Below are 22,211 nucleotides of genomic sequence, written 5' to 3'. Positions count from 1 at the left end.
TGTTATTTCGAGAGCAGCAGACAATAGAGTGATATTTTCGGGAAAACGCCGAGAGAGGGGATATTCCTCGACAAACGAGGTACACATCACCTTTCTTTTACATTAAGCGATTCATTAACGTTTTAATTCTCGCTATACGTTATCTTGTTATAGTAGTTATTCGTGTCATAATTGTTGGTTTCATATACAAGTTGACATCCAGTAGCATCTAGTTGAAATCCCTGACAATCTGACCTCCTTAAGCACTGCATCGCACATCTGGTGGGAGACATTGTCACGACATCACCAGATGACGACTGTTGCTTGGATTGAAAGTACACCGGCAGGTCTACGGAAAACCAATACATAAGTTATGATAAAGTCTTAGGCCTACTGAAAACTCACTCTAATTTCAATTATACATCCTATATTATTCTCTATTCCTTATAAATCAACAAATCGCAGTCAAAGACTGAATTAATTGAATTAGGATAAAACAAAATTTATGTAGGACATTATTAGTAAATTTGCCAAATCTGGAAAAGTGAGAACCTGTTCTACCTTATCCTCTTCTTAAGCTATGTCCACACTATCAAACTTTATGTGACAAAAATGTTATTTGCCCATAATATGGACATGATGATATCAAGTATCACTACCATATTTGATCATATCACCGTATTTGGGCACATCACACTTTTTTGTCACATAAAGTTTGATAGTGAGACAGAGCTTTATCCTCCACTAAACACCCTCGAGTACTCTTCCTCCTAGTTCAATGATTCAAGTTAAGCCGGTCATTATTCTCTCGGAAATTGGGTAAGGAAAGTAAAAGGCAGCCTACCATATTCACAGATGTATCCCTCATTAAGGTCAACTGCAAACACTTCATCGGCATCGATATCTTTTATTTCAATCGAATTCGCTTTTATCCTTGTTCCAGCATCTACGCCATTATCGCTCCTTGGATTACTAAGTATCCATGGTGTCAACTGAGGGTCCAACGTAGTACCACTCCCGTCACACTTCCAGTTTGTGTCTAGTGCACGATCCAGGCCCGCTTGGCGCCAAAATCCAATCCCGTATTTACCTCTTGGGCAAACATCAAGAAGTTTGGTCAGAACGAACTGCAACTCATCCGAGGAGGTGAGACAAGCAAGGTAACCACCAGATGTTTCGCAGATGTCTTTGAGATTCATCCAATTTTCTGTTGACGTGTTGGTTAAAAGATTTACACGGTACTTTGATGATTGGTACTGTACATTTAAACATTCTGGAAACAGATTAAAGAAATGATGAACCATAATTGGTTATACTAGAATTAAACATAAGCCTACACAATAAGTATTATTAACATGTTTTCCTGGACTAGTTCTATCATCAGGGCACGGTCAATGAAGCCTGGAAATTTGCCTAAAGAATAATTATGTATAGCCATGTGGCGTAACGTAGAGACCTGAGGCCCCTGATGTAGGAACCCTAAGTGGCACTTTTTGGCCGTTTTTAGCCTATTTTATATATTATATTTAATGGCTGTTTTTCCCTCTGGGCACTGCTCAGGGGCCCCCATAAGCTCCTGGGTTTAGCCAGTGAGCTCATACCCGTTACGCCACAGTGTATAGCAAAGACGATACGATAGACATGGTGGTGATGTTTTATAAAATGTAATAAAGATATGAGGCCTAATGGTGTGATTGCAATAAAAAGCAAAACAAGAAAAGAAAGAAAAAAAGAAAATATCATACCGTTAGATGCTCCGTTAATGGCGTTTATTTTGAACACGATGAAGAAAATAAAAGAAAACATTTTCATGGAACGAATCTCGAATGTCAACATGACAACACACATGTTTAATGTAAAATGATTTTATTTAAACACATCAATTCTTACAATTTAGTTATAGTCGTTTGTATCTTATACTAATAGCGAATAGTGCATGGTGATTCGCATTATCTACTCAAACGAGGTCTTGTTAATTGACCAAATGTACAAAAGGTTTTAAGCAACAAGATGATTACAAACTCGTGTGGCTATAATACTTTAATCGATTTAACTAATTTAAATCAACTGTGTTTTGGACCAGGTCTAGATGTTAAATTGATACACTTAATTATAAGCAGCGATTAATTGGAATCAACCATTTTGTATCATAATACTCGGACAAATGAGGTAGGAATTAGAGGAGAAATGTCACGACGAATATGAGGTGGGGGGAATGCCACAATAAGGTAGAAAGGGGAGGGGTGAATTCCACGACGAAATGAGGTGGTAGAAAGGGAGAGGTGAACCACGACGAAATGAGGTAGAAAGAGATGTAACGACAAAATGACGTAGCAAAGGTGAGAGGTGATATACCACGACAACATGACGAAGGATGAGAGAAATACCACGACGAAATGAGGTAGTAGAAAGGGAGAGGTGAATGCCACGACGAAATGAGTTAGAAAGCCAGAAGAGATGAGGTAGCAAAGGTGAGAGGTAACATACCACGACAACATGAGGAAGGATGGAGAGAAATACCACGACGAAATGAGGTAAAAAAGGAGATGGAAAATGTCACGACAAAAATGAGGTAATATTGCCTTGCTACAACTTCGATGAATAGCTATACAATATACTAAGCCTACTGTAAGCAAAAGGCCTAACGTTAACATTAACGTTTTAATTCTCGCTATACGTTATCTTGTTATAGTAGTTATTTGTGTAATAATTGTTGGTTTCATATATAAGTTGACATCCAGTAGCATCCAGTCGAAATCCCTGACAATCTGAACTCCTTAAGCACTGCATCGCACATCTGGTGGGAGACATTGTCACGACATCACCAGATGACGACTGTTGCTTGGATTGAAAATATACCGGGAGGTCTACTGCTTCATCTACTTCTTCTATACGGAAAATTAATTAAATACATTAAATACACATTTCAATTTAAAATACATTCAAAATATCATGATAATATCCCAAAAGTACTTTACTAAAAATTTAGTCTAAATTAGAAAAAAAAAACAACCCCCATCCGACGACCATTGATCCAGTAATTTTAAAAAATCATGTTGGCGTCAATACCACCAATATTGTACCCATTTTTCAGTCATTCTTTCTGTAGTGTTTTTTTTAGAAAATAAAGTACTAAAATACAATCCTTACCATATTCACAAATGTATCCCTCGTTAAGACCTAAAAACGGCTCATCTGCATTAATATCTTTTATTTCAAACACATCCGCTCTTATTCTTGTTCCAGCATCTACTTCGTTGTCGCTCCTTGGGTTATTGCGTGCCCATGGTGCCAACAGGTTGTCAAAAGTAGTACCACTCCCGTCACACTTCCAGTTTGTGTCTAGTGCACGATCCAGGCCCGCTTGGCGCCAAAATCCAATCCCGTATTTACCTCTTGGGCAAAAATCAAGAAGTGTGCTCACCACGAACTGCAGCTCATCAGTGGTGGTGAGACAGGCAAGGTAACCACCAGTTGTTTCGCAGATGTCTTTGACATCCATCCAATTTTCTGTTGACGTGTTGGTTATAAGATTGACACGGTACGTTGATGATTGGTACTGAACATTTAAACATTCTGTAAAAACGAATATTTTGACCAGATTTTCAAAAAGGCAAGAAGAATCACTGATTCGAATACTAGACCGAAAAATGTATAATAATAATAAATGGTGGATGGAACTAAATTATTTAATATGTAGGCCTACGCCATTATTATTACATTTTCCTAGACAGTGGCGTAACGGCTAAACCCAATGGCCCCAGGAGCTCATGTGGGCTCCTGAGCAGTGCCCAGACGAAAAAAACAGGCATTACAATATTTCGAAAACAAAAATAAAAACGATCGAGGACTCCAGCGTTGGAGGGCCACTCAGGGTTCCTAAACCAGGGGCCTGTGGTCTCTACGTTACGCCACTGTTCCTGGACCTAAACCTAGCTCTGGGGGTCAACTAAAAGATAAGATAATAACATACCATTGGATTCTTCTCCGTTAATGATGTTTAATTTAAACGTGATCGTGAATAAGATGAAAGAAACAGTTTTCATGCAACGGTTGTCCGCCGATGTCAACATGATGACAAATACAGTCTAATGTAAAATAATTTAGGCCTACTTGTAAAATGATTGGCTTCCTTTCGTTTTTGTATCTTACATACGTGATTCACTAACAGAGCTATAGTGCATGCTAAATCACATTACTTTAATCGAGGTCTTGTTAATTGACAAAATGTAAAAAAAAAGAAAATGTTAATTCAACGAGATGATTGCAAACTCGTGTGGGTTAATGTTTTAATCGATTCACACTAACTGTTTTTTGGTCCAAGTCTAAGAGGTTAAAATACTTAATAGGCTAATTATTAATTGAGCAATTACTTCGTTTCTAATGATAAAATATTAGTTTGTACTTTTTTCTCATGAATAATTGGTATTGTAATCTTTTTTCTGTAGTATGGGTCTAAAATAAATATTTCAAAAAATGTGTAATATTAACAAATACACTAAGCATGCTAAAATATTGATAAAAAAATATAGAATTAGCTTTAAAAAAAAAAAGAAGAAAAACACAAAAGAAAGACTATTGCCGTGACATTGTTTTATCAATGCCGTGACCAGGATTCGAACCTGGGTTATTGCGGCCACAACGCAATGTACTAACCACTATACGATCACGGCGAGCTACTAGTCCGGATGCCCGTCAAACTAGCTTGCTCGGTACTGGATGTTTAGATAAGAGGATTACGTAATCGATGTGTAGCAGACCGTGACAACACAATTGTCGGCAATTTATAGTAAGTCTATTTTTTACCAAAATTTACTAAAATAAAGTGCATTATATTAATATATTATTATATATACTTTTATTTTAACGTATAATCTTCAACATTACATAGATAAAATAGGAATTTTGTTTATTTATAATATATAAATAACCATTTCAGGCTAGGCCAAGTAGGCTAGGCCTTTTCTCTCTGGGACGGAAGGAGGTACTCCACGGTGGACGTGTCTTCTAGGTGGCTAGTGGTAGAATTTGGAAAAGAAGCAAAATGGCTCAAAATGGGCCTGTGATTATCATTATTGGCGCAGGACTGGCTGGTTTAAGTGCAGCAAGGATGTTAAATCAGAGTCTTCCTGACAGCAAAGTCACAATTTTAGAGGCCCTTTCAAGACCGGGAGGACGGGTTAAATCATGGGAAATTGGTGGTAAGTTGGTTAGTTTACTCAACTTAAGTAGTCTGTTTATACTGCTGTTTTATTCGAACATTAATTATTATTTTTATTTGCACACACACACACACTATCAATCAAGAAAATGTATCGTCTCTAATTTTCAGAGAATGAATTCATAGAATGCGGCGCCACCTGGATCCATGGAGTAAAAAATAATCCAATTCTTGGTCTAATAAGAAAACAAAAACGAAAAACCTTCAACTCTTTGGTAAAGTACGCAAAAGTCAATGGAGAAGAAGTTTCTAAAGAAATAGTTGAATTATTCGAAAGGTGGGTATTGTGAAAGATTTAATCTTTATACTAAGCATAAATACAATCGTGAGAAAATTGAAAGATTAACCAAATTTTATTGATTTTATTTTTGTCAGAATTTATCTAAAACTAAGAGATGAAGCCGAATTCTTATATTATAACAACAAACCACTTAATGGAATTCAATCAGTTGGTGAATTTTTAGAGAAAGAATTTCAGAGAGAAATAAAAGATCGTAAACTTTCGATAGACTGTGAAGAAACAGCAAATAGCATTTTTCACTATAAGTCGCTACTTGAATGCTGTATAAGTGGGTGCAATAGTTTGCTCGATTTAGACCTACAGGATTTTGGCGAATACAGGGCTCTTGGAGGCGGTGATATACGAGTTCAAGGCGGCTACGTGCAAGCTGTTGACCGATTACTTGAGAGTCTTCCTAAGAATTCTGTTGTGTACAATTCACCTGTGAAAGAAGTGCAATGGAAAGACGTCAAAAATAATAATGGTTTGTTTAACTTTCATTTCCCATGAAATGGAACGGGAAATGATGTTGTCTTTTTGTTTTATGGTTCTGTGAAGCGGAACAGGTATGAACCATAGGCGGATTCAAGTGGACCCAGCCGGCCTTTACAGCTTTACAGGTCAATGACCTTGTGTGGCCATACAATGTAGAAATATCTGTGAGACTGCCTTGTGTAATAGGGAACCTTTGATTTCTGAGGACATACTGTAGGACTATTATGTTATGTTAAACATCTGTTAAATTTATTTTGTGTCACCTGGACCTAGACCAAATTGGGTCCAACACCTTGACAAAAAGTTACCAAACCCAACATAAATAGTACCTTCATATGAAGTCATAAGTCTAAGGTAATCGAAAAATCCTTTCCAACTATTAATAATAGTATATTAATAATATAATATTTATTTTTTTAGGAGCTTCTAAACCAGTTGCTATATTATGTGAAAATGGTGAGCAGTATTATGCGGACCATGTGATAGCAACTCAATCTCTAGGCCACCTGAAGGAAAATTCAAAAACCTTGTTTAAACCGACTCTACCGCAAGTGAAGGTTGATGTTATTGATCGCATGGGCTTTAACTATATTACAAAGATCTATCTAAGATACAAGACTCCGTTTTGGACAAATAGATTCACTCGTCTTTACTTATTATGGGACAAAGTACATGAAGAAGAAACTGAAACTGAAACATCCATGAAAGTAAAAACATTTATTTATTTACTTTCAACTTGCTTTTAAAATGTATTGGTTTTGTTCAATTGAGTACAATACAATATTTTTAGTTGTAGTTGTCCCATGACCTAGAAAATCGTAGGGGCGTAGTAGGTGAGATACAAAGTGCTGCACCAAGTGCTTCCATCTTTGGCGGAATCCAGAAACTGGTAGAATGGCAATTTTATTCATGTCTTATCCCTCCAAGTCATTCTTTTTTCGTTTTCCTTCTTTCTGAAAAGAACCGTTGAGTTTCTTGACGTTTCGATCAATTCTGAGGACGATAAAAGTATGTTGATCGAAACGTTGAGAAACTAAACAGTTCAGAGCTATATATACGAGGTGTACCGCAAACTTTGTATCAACATTTGATTTCGCCATGCAAACCTTCAAACAATATACACAGTTCTTTATCTTTATTTGAAGGAAAATTGGTACAGAAAGATATTTGAGTTTGCTGTACATCCTATAGTGTCTAATACACTGGTAGTTTGGTTATCTGGTGAATCAGCATTGCATGCAGAGAGTTTAGAAGATGACATTATAAGTACAAAATGTACAGGTACAGTATTCAAATTGATATTAAATTAGATACTAGTTACATAACTTCAGTATTATAAAGCTCTGTCTATACTATTACATTTTATGTGACAAAAAAAAGTGATGTGTGGACATGGTGAAGTCATATCACTACCATATTTGGGCACACTACCATATTTGGGCATGTCACACTTTTTTGTCAAACTAGTTTGATATTGTAGACAGGAGACAAAATTAGTGAATTGAGTAAAGCATACCTGAATAAATAAAGTACAGGTACATACTTTCCTACAGTTTATTTTTAATATAAACACTACGCAGACATCTGCTGATATCAAGGGCTCTTAAAATATGAATGAGGTCAAGTACTACAGTGCTTGCATTGAATTCAGTATCATTATTTAGGCCATATTTCGAACAATAAAATTATAGTATTGTTTTACGAATCAATTAAAAAAAACCCAGAAATTTTCAGTTTTATGAATATGAATGAAATGAATATTCTGAAAAATTGTTGAAAACAGCCACCCCACTACTCAAGTTTCTAAGACTCATAAGGCTACTAAAGGTTGTGAACAAAGTAATATAAAACTCACCTTTTCTTTCCAATTTCAGATCTTTTAAGAGATTTCCTGCAAGACCCTTCAATTCCAGAACCTTGTGAAGTTTTAAAAACTTCATGGAATACAAATCCTTATTTCCGGGGAGCGTACTCTTATGTAGCTGTTGGCAGTGGTGGCGAGGACTGTGATAGGCTAGGAGAACCTCTTTATGTTGAAAATACTAAGGGTGTTGATATAGCAAGGGTTAGTTCATTCTGTACACTAAATCACTTTTTTTTACCAAAAAGAAATAAATAAAGTTTTACAGTATGCAACATAAAATATTTTTATAGTCCAGCCAGGGACCATGTATCCAGGGGGGAGCGCCAGCATTTAACATTCATAATTTCATTTTAGCTGGGAGAGTGAAGGGTGCGCGCCAACCTCTACCACTTGGATCTGCACCTGGTATCAAAACGATCATGAAAATTCAAAATTGGCTTGAGTGGCCTTATTGGCCTGGAATTATATATTTGTTTTCCCAGTATTTTAAGTATGCCTTATTTGTTTCATTTGTCTTATAGGTGTTTTTCTCTGGCGAGGCAACTCACAGGACTTTTTACTCTACTGCCCACGGTGCATTCCTCTCAGGCGAGCGAGTGGCTAAACAATTGGCGAGCCTTTACCAGTAAAATGTCCGATATTTGTCAACAGATAAGATATAGCAAAAGCTGTAGACCGAAGTACAAATTACTCTCCCAATACTGGACTCTCTGGAAACCAGAAACTCGCCCAATACCAGATTTTCAAAACAGACTCAAATTCATTGTCACCATTAAAACACATTCCAAATACCAGAAATACCAGACATATTAGCCCAGCCCAAAGGTATCCAGTATTGGGAGATTTTAATGTATACACAGATTATCATACAAACATTTTTATGTACTTACTATTTACTACTTAATTGAATTCTATTACTTTTCACTGTGGACATTTTTGTATATTTAAAATGATACCTTTTTTATTTCCAAGTGCAATACAGTACTACTATATTATAATTATGATTGAACACTATATTATGGCAGTACAGTACTAAAATATACTGCATGTATGTAGAATGACCATATACTGTAATTAAACCCCAAACTACTTACCATATACTGTTAAACCCCAAACTACTTACCATATACTGTTAAACCCCAAACTACTTACCATACACTGTAATTAAACCCCAAACTACTTACCATATACTGTAATTAAACCCCAAACTACTTACCATATACTGTTAAACCCCAAACTACTTACCATATACTGTTAAACCCCAAACTACTTACTGTATACTGTTAAACTCCAAACTACGTACCATATACTGTTAAACCCCAAACTACTTACCATATACTGTTAAACCCCAAACTACTTACCATATACTGTTAAACCCCAAACTACTTACCATATACTGTTAAACCCCAAACTACTTACCATATACTGTTAAACCCCAAACTACTTACCATATACTGTTAAACCCCAAACTACTTACTGTTAAACCCCAAACTACTTACCATATACTGTTAAACCCCAAACTACTTACCCAATCTGATGTCACAGTTTCCAAAAACATGTATTTACTTAGTATACAAAAAAAATATATTTTTATCTTATCGGAAAACTAAGTTTACTTTTAGCCCTATGCATTATTTTTTGCATGGTCAACCCTTCGACATTTTGTTCAAGATGGACACCCTTAGGCTGGCCCAGGATTGTCCAGTTTTCTTGAACCTGCTTTTAATAAAGACACAGAGAATAATACATATGAAAAGACAAATGTTTTATTGTAAATAAATATCAATTTTTAACCAGCTAAGCTACCTGTTTGTGTATTTTTATTTACGTAACTAGAATGAATCTGTTTATTTATACTTTGTTCTGAACCCTTGAGCACTTTTTCATAAATCACCTGGTCTAGATATAAGCCTAACCAGCAATTAAAAAAAAATTATTTCAACATGTGGCAGAAACTAAACAAACTCTATATTCAAAGAGATAAATATAATACAATAATAATACAAGTACAGTATTTAAAGCAAAATGGAAGGAGAAATGAACAACATACCTCAGGTTATTGTTATTGGTTCTGGTATCGCAGGACTAAGCGCTGCACTGAGGTTGACTGAGTGTTTACCGGATTGTAAGGTAACGATCTTAGAAGCGTTATCAAGACCAGGTGGACGAATACACTCGATTCAATTGTCAGGTAGGTTGGTTTGATGGTGCATGTAGGTAGGGGTCTGGGACCGCGACAGAATGATGATGGATTTTCAAAGACATTGCATATTATTAAGCCAGATATTGTATATTGACTTTTTGACATTATGATTATTATTATTATTTTTTATTATTATTGTCTGTCATTTGATGGCAAGTAACGTTTAGGCCGTTTTGGGTTGTATATGTAAGAGTAATTTGAAAGAGAAAGAGTATTAAGTAAGTATTAAGTACTGTACTTAAGTTCTCAATGAAATTGAGTAAAACATTAATAAAAACGTGACATTTTTTTTGCACAGAATCCTAATTCTGCAAAGTTTGTATGTGAATGTAATGACAACAGCAAAATCTGTGACAAGTGACAAACAATATACTACATTACATAGGTTGTAAACAGAGCTTCTGTATTTTTACTGTTTATTTAGACAATGAATATTTAGAAAAAGGAGCTACGTTTTTGCACTCAACAAAAAACAATCCAGTTAAAGAATTTTTTACACGGCATAACGAGTTAACGGATGGTGATGCCACGGACGGTGATTCCACGAACGGTGATGCCACGGATGGTGATGCTTTAGATTTCAATCATCAACCAAAATATTGTAAAACCAATGGAGATGCGGTATTGCCAGAGACCTTCATATTTTATAAAAGGTAGGAAGTTTGATAAATTACATGTACAACCTTTTGCAGGTGGCTCACAAGTACATTTCATGTAGGCCTACTGACAAGGCTGTAGCGAGAGGTTAAAAACAGATGAGGCAATGATTAATATAAAATATGACAATCTTTGCTGGTGAATTTGGGTGGGTGAATGAGAACAAGCGAGCGGCTTGTCTGCCTCATGCCGACTGGCTACCTTTTTTTATTTCAAATATTTTTTCCAGACTTTTCCAAAGAATATTGTACAAAGAAGCTGCCAGTCTCTGCCACAATAAATCAACTAATGGACAAAGAAAGAATGACGCCATATCAGTTGGTCAATTTTTACAACAGCAGTTTCTCTTGGAACTGAGAAAACTCGGACTAACGACTGAAAATGAAAACACTGCGAGTAGCATTTTTCAAGTGTTATCATTCGACGAATGTTGTCACTGCGGCTGCAGCAGTTTGTATGAATTATTACTGGCAGATTACGGAGAGTACGGCGAGATGAAAGACCATGACTTGGTTGTCAGAGGGGGCTATTTACAAGTGATAGAAGAGATGTTGAAACAGTTACCAAAAGATTGTGTTATTTATAACACACCTGTTATAGAAATACAATGGGAGAATGACCCAACATTGGATGACAGCATTTTAAAAGGTACAGTACCTCTAATTCAGGCAGATCTACATTCAAACTTTGATATCAGAGTAGAAAATGAATTTATGTTAATTTTAATTTGATATATGCACCCACAACAAGGAAATGACAAACTGGGGGTCCCTTAGGAAGGACTGTAAGCATCAATTTTAAGCCTCATTTGGTGGTCACAAACTTCCCATATGAATATCTGTCTTTATTTTCATTATTAAAATCTTAATCTTTTCAGATAAGGACTATAAACCATAGGTTTAGTGTACACAGTTTACCCATGTGTACTTTAAAGAACTCAGTACATCATTCAAGACAAGTAGGAGATTACCTTGTTGAACTGGTTTACAAAATAGCCCCTGTATCAGGGGGATTACTACCTATCTGATAGAACAGTGATTAATTTACTATTGGTAATCCTTGGCCACATACGTGCCTAAAGACATAAAATAAAATATAAATTAATTTATTTCACAGGATCTTTCAAACGAGTGACTATACTATGCAAAGATGGCAAACAGTATTATGCAGATCATGTGATTACAACCCAGTCCCTGGGTCACCTGAAGAGGTATGCAACAACACTTTTTAAGCCTGAATTACCACAAATCAAATATGATGTAATTAACCGTATGGGTTTCAGTTATATAACAAAGATTCATCTAAGGTACGAAAATTCATTTTGGAAAGATATATTTACAAGTGTTACGCCCCTGTGGGACAGGATACCTGGAAATGCAGTCAACAGGATAGAGGAGTTAACAGAGGTATAGATTACTTTTTCTTAACACTACTAGTTTTTAAGAATGTCATATCTTATTTGATGGAGAGGATACCTTATGTAAGTAGACTATTAACCTGCATGTTAAAGAATGGTGATGTGATGGTTGCTACCCACTGAAAATGTATTCACCCTGGTGAGTTTCGTTGGTTACTTTTACAGGGTGTTCTTTACCGTATACCAAAAAGAAGCCCTTATAATACTCCCATAGTTTTCTTAAATCCTAATCCTAATAAAAATATAGTATAAAGGACTTAAAATGAAGGTTTGATTATCTTTATTTGAAGGAAAATTGGTACAGAAAGATATTTGAGTTTGCTGTACATCCTTTAGTGTCTAATACACTGGTAGTTTGGTTATCAGGTGAATCTGCATTGCATGCAGAGAGTTTAGAAGATGACGTTATAAGTACAAAATGTACAGGTACAGTATTCTAATTAATATGTGATTCAACAGTGCCATTTTAAAGTTGTTGCAAAACCCATTAATGGTCTTAATTCCTAACGGTCACTCAGTGTCCTATAAAACAAAGCATCATAGCCTAAATCTCTGTCTACCCTATCAAACTAGTTGACAAAAAAAGTGTGATGTGCCCAAATATGGAAGTGATATGCCCTAATATGATAGTGATAATGACATCATCATGTCCATGTATAACCACATATCACATTTTTTGTCACATAAAGTTTGATAGTGTAGACAGAGCTAGCCTAAATCTAATGCAAACCTAGTATACTTTCATTTATCTAATATCTCCAATTTGTTCTATATCCAGACCTTTTAAGAGAACTCTTGCAGGATTCTTCAATCCCAGAACCCATTGAGGTGCTGACGACCTCATGGAATACAAATCCATACTTCCGGGGTGCGTACTCCTATGTAGCAGTGGGTAGTAGTGGCAAGGATTTTGATAGACTGGCCGAACCTCTTTATGTTACAAATAGTGAGGGAGTAACTATACCAAGGGTATGTACTTTATAACATTTAAATGAACACTTTTATTAAGCTCTATCTACACTATCAAACCAGTTTGACAAAAAAAAATGTGATATACCCAAATATGGTAGTGATATGCCCAAATATGGTAGTGATATGACATCATCATGTCCATATATGGGCACATCACATTACAGTTTGATAGTGTAGACAGAGCTTTAAACATACAAAAAACTGTAGTATGTATGCTAAAAATGACATTGTTTGTTCCAGGTGTTATTCGCTGGTGAAGCAACTCATAGGACTCTCTATTCAACGACACAAGGTGCATTGTTGTCAGGTCAGCGAGAGGCTGAACGTCTAGTCAGCTTATACACCACCAGTGAAGTTGTGTGTCCTACCTAACTTACACTAAAGTGTACTTAAGAACAGTCTATACCAAAGTTGGGTAGTATGCTTTTACCTACAGTCTATACCAGAATGTGGTAGTCTAACTTTACCAGTTTACAAAGTTAGGTAACCTGCCTAAATTTGCATTTGCAGATAGGTAGCCTGTCTAGTACCCTAACACTTTATACTATTAAGTCTGTACACCTGGTAATACCGAATGTAAAAACATATGAAACAATAAATGTACAAGTAGTTATTGAATTTCTCATTACCTTGGTGTCTTTGAAGCTCTTGGCAGACATATTTAATTATTCAAAACTTTCAGCTCAAAGTTATACAAGTTGCAACATTCATTTTAGGAATCAAATCATACACTTGGCCATTATAAAACACATTTACTGAAACTTAAAACATTTCACACTTAAATAACATGATAATAAATTGTGCTTGCATATATACTTTTTATATAAATTTATGTTACGTTAAGTTTTCGGCAGAAGAAACAGTGTGCGTAAATTGTATTGGTGAGCACGGTATGAACAGTATACATCACTAACAGCACAAACAACTCATTGCACATTGAAAACTGTTTAGTACAGGAGTTATCAGTAACATATATATAACATATATATTGCAATAATAAATTGTGAGGTACTGTACATTATATATTACACATTTACATATATATATATTTATATGTATATACTGTATATCTCAATTCAAATATGTGACATTGTACATATATTTTACACAATTTTGTAACAAGTTACCTTTGATTAAAACATATATTCAAAAATTGCACAGCCTCTTATCTTTAATTTTCCTGGTCTTTAAATAATGCTTGGAGGAGCCAAATAAAAATACTATAAATAAAATAAAAATATAGTCAAACTAGGTTGCATAATAAAACAGAGATATTATAGTATAATATCTCTATGATTAAATAATATAAAAAAAAAAATAACCAGTAGAATTTAATTTGTCCATGAGAACGATATAAAACCATTGAGTATTTTCATCACAAGTACTTCAATTCATCAATAATAATGTCCATTTTAATTTATGCAAGTTTCTCTACAAACCGGGTCATCAATTGACCTTTAGGTCGCGACACAGGTAACCATTTGTATTCAAGATCCTGATCACTTGATACAGTCCAGTCATAGTTGCTAAGCATAAATGTACAAACTTCCTGTTTAAACAAAAGATACAGGAACGAATACTTGAGTTTTATAAGTCAATTTCAAATTCTTTATCCTTTTTCTTTACAAATTCAAGCCTAGTCATTACCTTCACTTTATTATATGCCGCCAATAATAATAACATTTTGTGTTTAAGTTTGTGCGTTACAAATGATTGGTTAGTAAATGTACAGTTAAAAGAGAAAATCTTCTGAAAACATTGAATACTCTACCTTAATTATTTTCTTTATGAGTTGTATGCCAATACATTTTCTTTTTCCACCACCATAGCAACACAATAGTTTTTCCAATTCATCTCCACTGTTAGAATAAACAATAAAACAATCTCAATGCTTGTCAAATCAGCTAAAAAATTAAATTGTATTAATGTATTACAAAATGTCTTACTTTTCTTCCCATCTTTCTGGCTTAAATTCTTCTGGATCTGGAAAAACTTTAGGGTCTCTGTGTGCTGCGTGTGTCATATAGATGACAGCTGTACCCTGTTGTACTTGTATTCCATCTAAGACACAACTCTGAGGAGAAAGAGAAATCAGTCACAATCACAGAAATTACAAGGTCAATAACATGTCTTAAAAGATACAATAAAAATATATATTTTAAAAAACACAGAAACAACCAGAACAACAAAAAGATGAAAAACAACAGGCAGAAATGCTAAAATTGGTTATGTTAAAATAGGTTAAAATTAAAGGTAAACGAATGCTCGGTATTAAGATGGAAAGGGCAACAAGCAAAAGACAACTGATGGTTAAAAATTGAGTGACTGTTTTGACTGGTGCCAAAACATGGTTTTGCCTACACTGAATCAACTCAAATGAACACAGTACAGAAACATTTAATATTCAAATAAACAATTATAATTTTAAAATTTCCAAACAGTTCCAAACATTTTACACTTACTTTTCTAGTTAGTCGTCTGCCTCCGAAAAATGGTGGCCATAACCTTTGAACTTCTAGTAGAACATGATCTAAATATTTGCTGTCTACACAGGCTTGGTGACGCTGTGAAGACTGTAGAATGAAAAAATAAAAACATTTTCATTATTATTGGGGTGAAAGTTGAGGTATTGGTGGCCATGGTAGCAGATTGAGGCATTGATACTATAATGGAGGAATTGGTGATAATGGTGGTAAACAAAGATTTTCTGATTTTTTAAAATTTAAATTAGCCCAATAAAAGATAAATTGTATGGTGGTAAATTTGTAGTGCTGGTGGTAAATTGGTAATGATAGCGGAGAATTTGTGGTGTGTTGGTAATTTGTATTATGGTGTTATTCATTAATTGTGGTATTAATAAGTATTTTAATTGCACATCTAGTGGGTTCACTGATACCCTATGACATCATTTTGACGATTTGCGCATAATATGGCAAACATGTCAACAGCTAAAATTGATGACTTCTTTAACTCAGTTACCCACCTTATCTTGACCCGATAAAGCCAACGTGAAGGATGTTAAAATGGAAGCAAACGCCTTTGGAACCAAGGCGGATATGAATAACAACAAATGATTTTCAACTTCAGTTTGATTTTGAAACCCAGCTTCAGTTATCCGATGAAGAAAATCTCCTTTATTTGCTTTTTCTAAACGATCTCTGATTATTTCTATAAGTTTACCCTGAAAAACAGATAATAATGCGTTGAAATAATCATTAAATCACACAATCAACCAGCAAAATTGATTAATAATTGAATTACAAAATACATTTTGAATGATTATTCCTGAAAGCTAAATATGTAAATAGTACATTGTGTTCACTCCGGAATAACGTTTTACGATGTTTGGTTTGAGGTAATTAAAAAGGTAATTATGTGATAGTCATGAGCATCATAAATATTCATGAGCCTTGTACTACGACTCGTAATAAATATATTTATCACTGAAATAATTTCATTTATTGGACAAAATACAGTACCTTAGCCTCTACAGCTTTGTTGTATCCAGATTTAGATCCCCAATAAGGCATTCTTAAGCTCAACGGTACAGAAATAATACCTAGAAAAAAAATTGTTTGAATTTCATTAATATTTGCTCATATTCAGGGTACAATCAGGGTCACTCTTCCCTGGTACAATACACAGTCTGAGCCTGTTTTGAGTTGATAATCAACAGTTTATTTATTTTCTTGTTATGATTAATTAATTTATGTTTACATTATCTTAAACTGCTGATGAATAAATGTATATATGAATGAATGAAAAGTAGCATCAGTAGTGTTTATGAAAATATAAATTATATAGGATTAAGAAAATAGATATTCTGTACATATCGAATTCATTGAAGATAGTTTAAGAAATACTACCAGCTAAAATAAGACAGGAAATGTACCAGCTAATAAAACATTATAGAAAATAACCCTTCATTTTTATCTATTGCTAATTTCAATATTCTAATATTTGAAAATAATTACCATGCCAATGCGTAGTTATAAGCTGGCTAAGTAGTTCGTTGACCTCATCCGAGTGATCAGGAACAACATCTAAGAAAATACTAAAGGAGAGTTCTGTAGCAAAATGTTTAAAACGTTCATATGCAGAGATCTCAGTGCTGTGAAAAACAAAGTAAGAAACAGTAAAAATGGTGTAATTCTACTGAAATCCACCGCATTGAATAGAACCGTCGTTTAATTAACTTTATTCTTCTCATTTGCTGTTTATTTCAGGCTTTTTAAAGATATATTGTCCCCCTTGTTGTTGAATATGCCATTTTGATGTCACATAATAGTTATTCACTTTGACCAAAAACTGGATCGAAGAAAAATTTATTTACTTGAAAAAAAATGCAATTTAAAGCAAAAAATACTTAAATTGTCTGTCAGACAATGGTTTTTGGTTAAATTTAACTGTTTCTTTTGTCTTTTTATAAGTGAAATAATAATTTTTTTTGTTAATAAACAGAAGTGAATAACTTTGTTAAAACTGCAAAATGGCCTATTTAAAGTCTGATTTTATTAATCTTCATCTTTCAATAATAGTAGGCTTAATTTTGACTGCATATTACCCTGTGTCCATGTGACTAAAGTGCTTAACAATGAGATCTTGCAGTTTGTTATTAAATTGTTGTACGTTAGCAGGTTGAAATATACAGTGAAGGACATCTCTAAGTCGTTTAGCTTCCTCTCCTTCAGAGAATACAACATTATCGCCATAGAGACCATGCATAAACACTTTATAGCCCATTTCAAAATTATGACTGCATTCTGAAAAAAAATGAGATGAGGCCATTAATAACAATATTGATTACAATTTAGTGACACTCGAAATTAATTTGCATTTGTATCTATATAATACTTAAATATTATTTACCTCCAACTAAATCCTGGACACCTTGAATTGTTCCCAAAAATATTGTTGGTTTGTTTAGAAGTCTAGATTGAAAGATCCGAGTGTCGTGTTCCTGCATCTGTTTGTTCACGAACGTAATCGGATCACGGTAGAATTCTATAGATTTATCGCCAACAAACATATACCCTACATTTCCTTTTGGTTGTGCCATATTTAGTATTTAATAATTATTTATTCAGTTTTTAAATAGTTGTTATAAACAGGAAATCAATTTTGGTATTTTGTTTGAATACAATAAGGAATGATCATAATATATTGATTGCACATTAAAAATTAGAATTTAATATTTTTAGATTAATAGTTTAAACTTCATGTTGAATTGATAAATTTATTCTGACAAAATTTAATATAAATATTGAAAGCAAGTAATAAATATGTCTATTATTTATCTTATTTTATATCAACTGGAAATTGTAATGATGTTGTAGAAGTGTTAGATTTAAAATGACAAATCACTGATGTAAATGTGCAGCAGTACAATCATTTATCAATCATTTCTCAATCATTTCCACAGATAAAAACCTGGAAAAAAAAAGATGTTAAATGTATATGTATCTATTATAATACACCAGTTATACTTATAGACTGGAAACACATAGTAAAAACAGGGAGGTGTAAAAATATTAACACAATTATTTATTGTAGGACCTATTTATATTATTTAAAAAACTAATTAATTCTAGGCATATTCATGAATATTTCTATAATAAATTAGTCTTGTGATATACAAGCAATCCTGTGTTAAATATTAGTTATTTCCTTTACGATTCACAATAGGCTGACCGTTTAAATCAATTTTGGCCTACCATAGCCTGGGATAGGAGGAAGTATGATTAGGCTTAATAGATTAGCTAGCAGTTGGGCCTAGACAAATTTCAGTATAAAATCAAATTATAACTAAAATTCTGTTATCAATTAGAGCATACTTACCATACGATAAGATTATGATCTGTTTAATAATGTTATTGTAGCTCTTTACGTCAACTATAACGAGAACACAGAACAATTTGCTGTTAATATCCTCTCATTTATTTCCCATTTTGTGTTCTCTCTCTCAATAAACTACTGTGCTACGCTTCGTTGATTACAGGGTGGGCGTCAACACAAACAAATTGATTGATTGGTCAGTTAAACATGTTTCTTCATGGTTGATTGGTTTAGTTCTACAACAATTTGTGAAAATCCGCGCGAAATTTCTACATGCTGTTTCAGAAGTCTAACAGTATTTTCTGTCTTAGAAACATTAAAAACTTAATTTTATCGAACATGTCCGGGCAACGAAAAATATCATCTTTCTTTACTTCTAATACTTGTGGAATTAAGAGGAAAGCAGAGGTTTGTATCCAGCATTGATTGCTGCTGTTGTCACACCAGATTTGCACTTCACAGCAAAGAGGGGTGCATATGTTTGGGTTTCTGTATTTTTATTATAGTTCCACAAGCTTGATACAGATTCGTAGGGTTCAGATACGGATGAGGCATGGCCAACTGTTTCTACGATTTATTCTATTGGCACGGCGGGACTGGGTGTGATAATTCATTGTTTTTCATTGGCACTGTTTGTCAACCGTATACGTAATAATGCCTTTTCTCTGTCATGCCACAGAAATTAATAGTGTGTAGGCCTAGGCCTATTTATTTAGGTGTTTTTTTCTCTGACTGTGATTTTCATTTTTAAATTTTATTATAGGATAATGAAAACCAACCCCCTAAGACAGACAAAGAAACATTGACAGAAGAAAAAGTAAACAAAGTAAAATTAGAAAAAAAAAAAAATAGTGAGAAATGTCAAAATCCTATGTCTGAGGACTCTTTATCTAACAAGCGACAGAATACAACATCAAAGGACACAGTGTTTGATGGGTCAACATTAACAGAAGAACAAAAGGATGCTATAGAAAAGAAACGGACAGAAGCTTTGGAAAAACGAGCAAAAAGATTATCTGGTGGTGACTCATCATTGATGGGAGATAGCTGGTTAAAAGCCCTTTCACCACAATTTGTGAAACCTTACTATATTAATGTAAGTTGTATATAATTTATACAATCGGTTTTTTATCTCCTTCATTTATGCTTAATCTTAACCTACTAATCTATTTTTTGCAAAACCCTGATTTAAATTTTTTGTATTTATTAATTTCATACTTTACTACAGACAGTACAGAACCTGAAAAATGCCTAAATTATTGTGATATTAATATTGTGATTTTTCTAAATAGAAATATTGATTTATCAATTTCAGTTACAAGCATTTGTAGACCAAGAAAGAAAATCTCAAAGAATATTTCCACCAGCTGATCAAGTCTATTCCTGGACGAAAATGTGCAACGTAAAAGATGTAAGGGAGTAAACAGTATGATACTATCAATAAGCTTAGATATTAAAGCAAGGTTATCAATTTGGCATCTCCAATCTATGTTTTTTTTGTTATAACAATTTTTTGCATGATGTGTTTTCTTCTACTTTTACCTTTTTATTTTAAGTGTTTTGTATTTGTTGTCTTGTTTTGCCCTTCATATGCTTGGTCCCCCAAGCTGTGACCTGGGATGTTTGTTATATTCTTTTGTTTTTTTATGTTTGGAATAAAGGATGATTTTATATGTTTTTTTGCAATTTATCAGGTTAAAGTTGTTATTCTCGGACAAGACCCATACCACAATGTTGGACAAGCTCATGGTAAGCTATGATCGTAATTTTTTAAAGCTTTTGTTCAGCTTGTTTTGTATACAAAAATAGTAAACATTTGTGATGTTAATAGTAATCAGTCTTTTCATGGAGTTTTATTTGTTTCATTTTTGTTTCAAATATGGTACAATTTTTTTTAATACAATTTAGGGCTATGCTTCAGTGTTCCTCATGGAATAGCCCCTCCACCAAGGTAAGTTCTTTAAAACAAATCATAAATTAATTAAACATTGCTCCTCCAGGTAAATAATCATAATGTATTAATAATGTTAACCATACAAACCACAGCAGTAATTAATGAATTTATTATTTTGTAGTCTTATTAATATGTATAAAGAACTGGAGAAAGACATTGAAGGATTTGAAAGACCATCGCATGGCAACTTGACTGGTTGGGCTAAACAAGGTATGAAAAGAACGTTTATATAATACATGATAGGTAATACAGCAAAAAAGTTGTCAACATGGAATGGAGAGAGAGGTGTTCAGACACATGAATCCAAACTTGTTCACAAACATTGGATGAATGGTCAAGGCACTATGGCAGTCTCTTACAGATAAGTACTGTACCACCAACATACAACTGTTTCCAATCACCAGAACAAGAAGTGAATTTGACTTAAGATGTACTGTCCCCCAAAAACATGAAAAATGAAGATAAACAAAATCAGACTAAGTTAATCACAGAGAAAAAAACCTAGAAAAAAAAGTTTTCACTTATAAAATGACAAAATAAATGGTTAAATTCAACAAAAAACCCATTTGCTGGCAATTTTTTGCTTTAAATTAGTTTTTTTCTGGGAAATAATTTTTTTTTTGATCCAACTATTATGTGAAATTAAAATGGCATATTCAACAACAACAACAAAATTCAGGGGGAGAATATATCTTTACATGATTCAAACCCAACTCTTTTTTCAGGTGTGCTCTTACTCAATGCCGTTCTCACTGTTCGTGCCCACACTCCAAATTCCCATAAGGATAAAGGATGGGAGAAGTTCACCGATGCAGTAATTAGCTGGATCAACAACAATTTAAACGATGTGGTGTTTATGCTTTGGGGTGCTTATGCTCAGAAAAAAGGGAAAGTTATAAACAAGGTACATAAACATTATATTTGTTAGCATTGTCTGCAATTTAATAATGGAGAGGTTGTGAAGCCTAGTGTCTTCTTTTGAAAAATCGAACAGCAGGATACCATTTATGGTATGAGAGTTATTACACCTAAACAAAAGTGCTCTAAAAGTTTTCTTTACTCTTTTCTTTTCAGAAACGACACAAAGTATTGACAAGTGTGCATCCTTCGCCACTGTCTGCTCATAGGGGGTTCTTTGGCTGTAAACACTTCTCTCAAGCAAATGAATACCTTGAGAAGAGCAATCGAACACCTATTGATTGGAAACAGTTGTAATGTAAACACTTCTCTCGAACGCCAACTGGTACCTTGAGATAAACAATCGAAAACACATTTGTAAATATTGTACTATAGGTCTACTCATAGACAATGTATCTAAACTTTCATGACAAAAT

At 33.9% G+C, this 22,211-nt stretch overlaps 3 protein-coding genes and 1 non-coding gene across 6 annotated transcripts; 2 read left to right on the top strand and 2 right to left on the bottom strand.

Moving 5' to 3' along the window:
* Positions 1-4,580: 4,580 nt before the first annotated feature.
* Trnah-gug (transfer RNA histidin (anticodon GUG)) lies at positions 4,581-4,652 on the bottom strand. Its single transcript has one exon. It is a non-coding gene; the product is annotated as a tRNA-His (tRNA).
* A 42-nt stretch (positions 4,653-4,694) lies between these two features.
* LOC144838382 (uncharacterized) lies at positions 4,695-13,586 on the top strand. The gene is made up of 15 exons (XM_078693721.1): positions 4,695-4,768; positions 4,919-5,180; positions 5,312-5,477; positions 5,576-5,964; positions 6,396-6,682; positions 7,121-7,256; positions 7,850-8,040; positions 8,361-8,427; positions 9,857-10,030; positions 10,467-10,695; positions 10,929-11,347; positions 11,816-12,105; positions 12,407-12,542; positions 12,895-13,085; positions 13,329-13,586. The coding sequence occupies exons 2-15, from the start codon at positions 5,024-5,026 to the stop codon at positions 13,458-13,460; spliced, it is 2,964 nt and encodes a 987-aa protein (XP_078549847.1). The 5' UTR covers positions 4,695-4,768; positions 4,919-5,023; the 3' UTR covers positions 13,461-13,586.
* A 120-nt stretch (positions 13,587-13,706) lies between these two features.
* Positions 13,707-19,032, bottom strand: LOC144837369 (putative cytochrome P450 120). Of its 3 annotated transcripts, XM_078692440.1 has the most exons (11): positions 18,927-19,032; positions 17,958-18,518; positions 17,653-17,851; positions 17,063-17,199; positions 16,568-16,647; positions 16,072-16,269; positions 15,551-15,661; positions 15,035-15,162; positions 14,860-14,947; positions 14,495-14,637; positions 13,707-14,439 (listed from the first exon to the last, which is right to left on the bottom strand). In XM_078692440.1, the coding sequence occupies exons 2-10, from the start codon at positions 18,145-18,147 to the stop codon at positions 14,506-14,508; spliced, it is 1,263 nt and encodes a 420-aa protein (XP_078548566.1). In that variant the 5' UTR covers positions 18,148-18,518; positions 18,927-19,032; the 3' UTR covers positions 13,707-14,439; positions 14,495-14,505. The 3 variants fall into 3 exon arrangements, with proteins under 3 accessions (XP_078548566.1, XP_078548565.1, XP_078548567.1); XM_078692439.1 differs by having other exon boundaries at positions 13,707-14,637; XM_078692441.1 differs by having other exon boundaries at positions 13,707-14,637; positions 17,958-18,131.
* A 114-nt stretch (positions 19,033-19,146) lies between these two features.
* On the top strand, positions 19,147-22,179 carry LOC144837574 (uracil-DNA glycosylase-like). Its single transcript, XM_078692759.1, has 8 exons — positions 19,147-19,331; positions 19,687-20,019; positions 20,239-20,334; positions 20,618-20,672; positions 20,832-20,874; positions 20,999-21,087; positions 21,603-21,781; positions 21,952-22,179. The coding sequence occupies exons 1-8, from the start codon at positions 19,197-19,199 to the stop codon at positions 22,090-22,092; spliced, it is 1,071 nt and encodes a 356-aa protein (XP_078548885.1). The 5' UTR covers positions 19,147-19,196; the 3' UTR covers positions 22,093-22,179.
* The last annotated feature ends 32 nt before the right edge of the window (positions 22,180-22,211 follow it).

This window comes from Antedon bifida, chromosome 3 (assembly GCF_963402885.1).
Source record: "Antedon bifida chromosome 3, ecAntBifi1.1, whole genome shotgun sequence".
Classification (NCBI taxonomy): domain Eukaryota; kingdom Metazoa; phylum Echinodermata; class Crinoidea; order Comatulida; family Antedonidae; genus Antedon; species Antedon bifida.
This window is presented reverse-complemented; position numbering and strand designations above follow the sequence as displayed.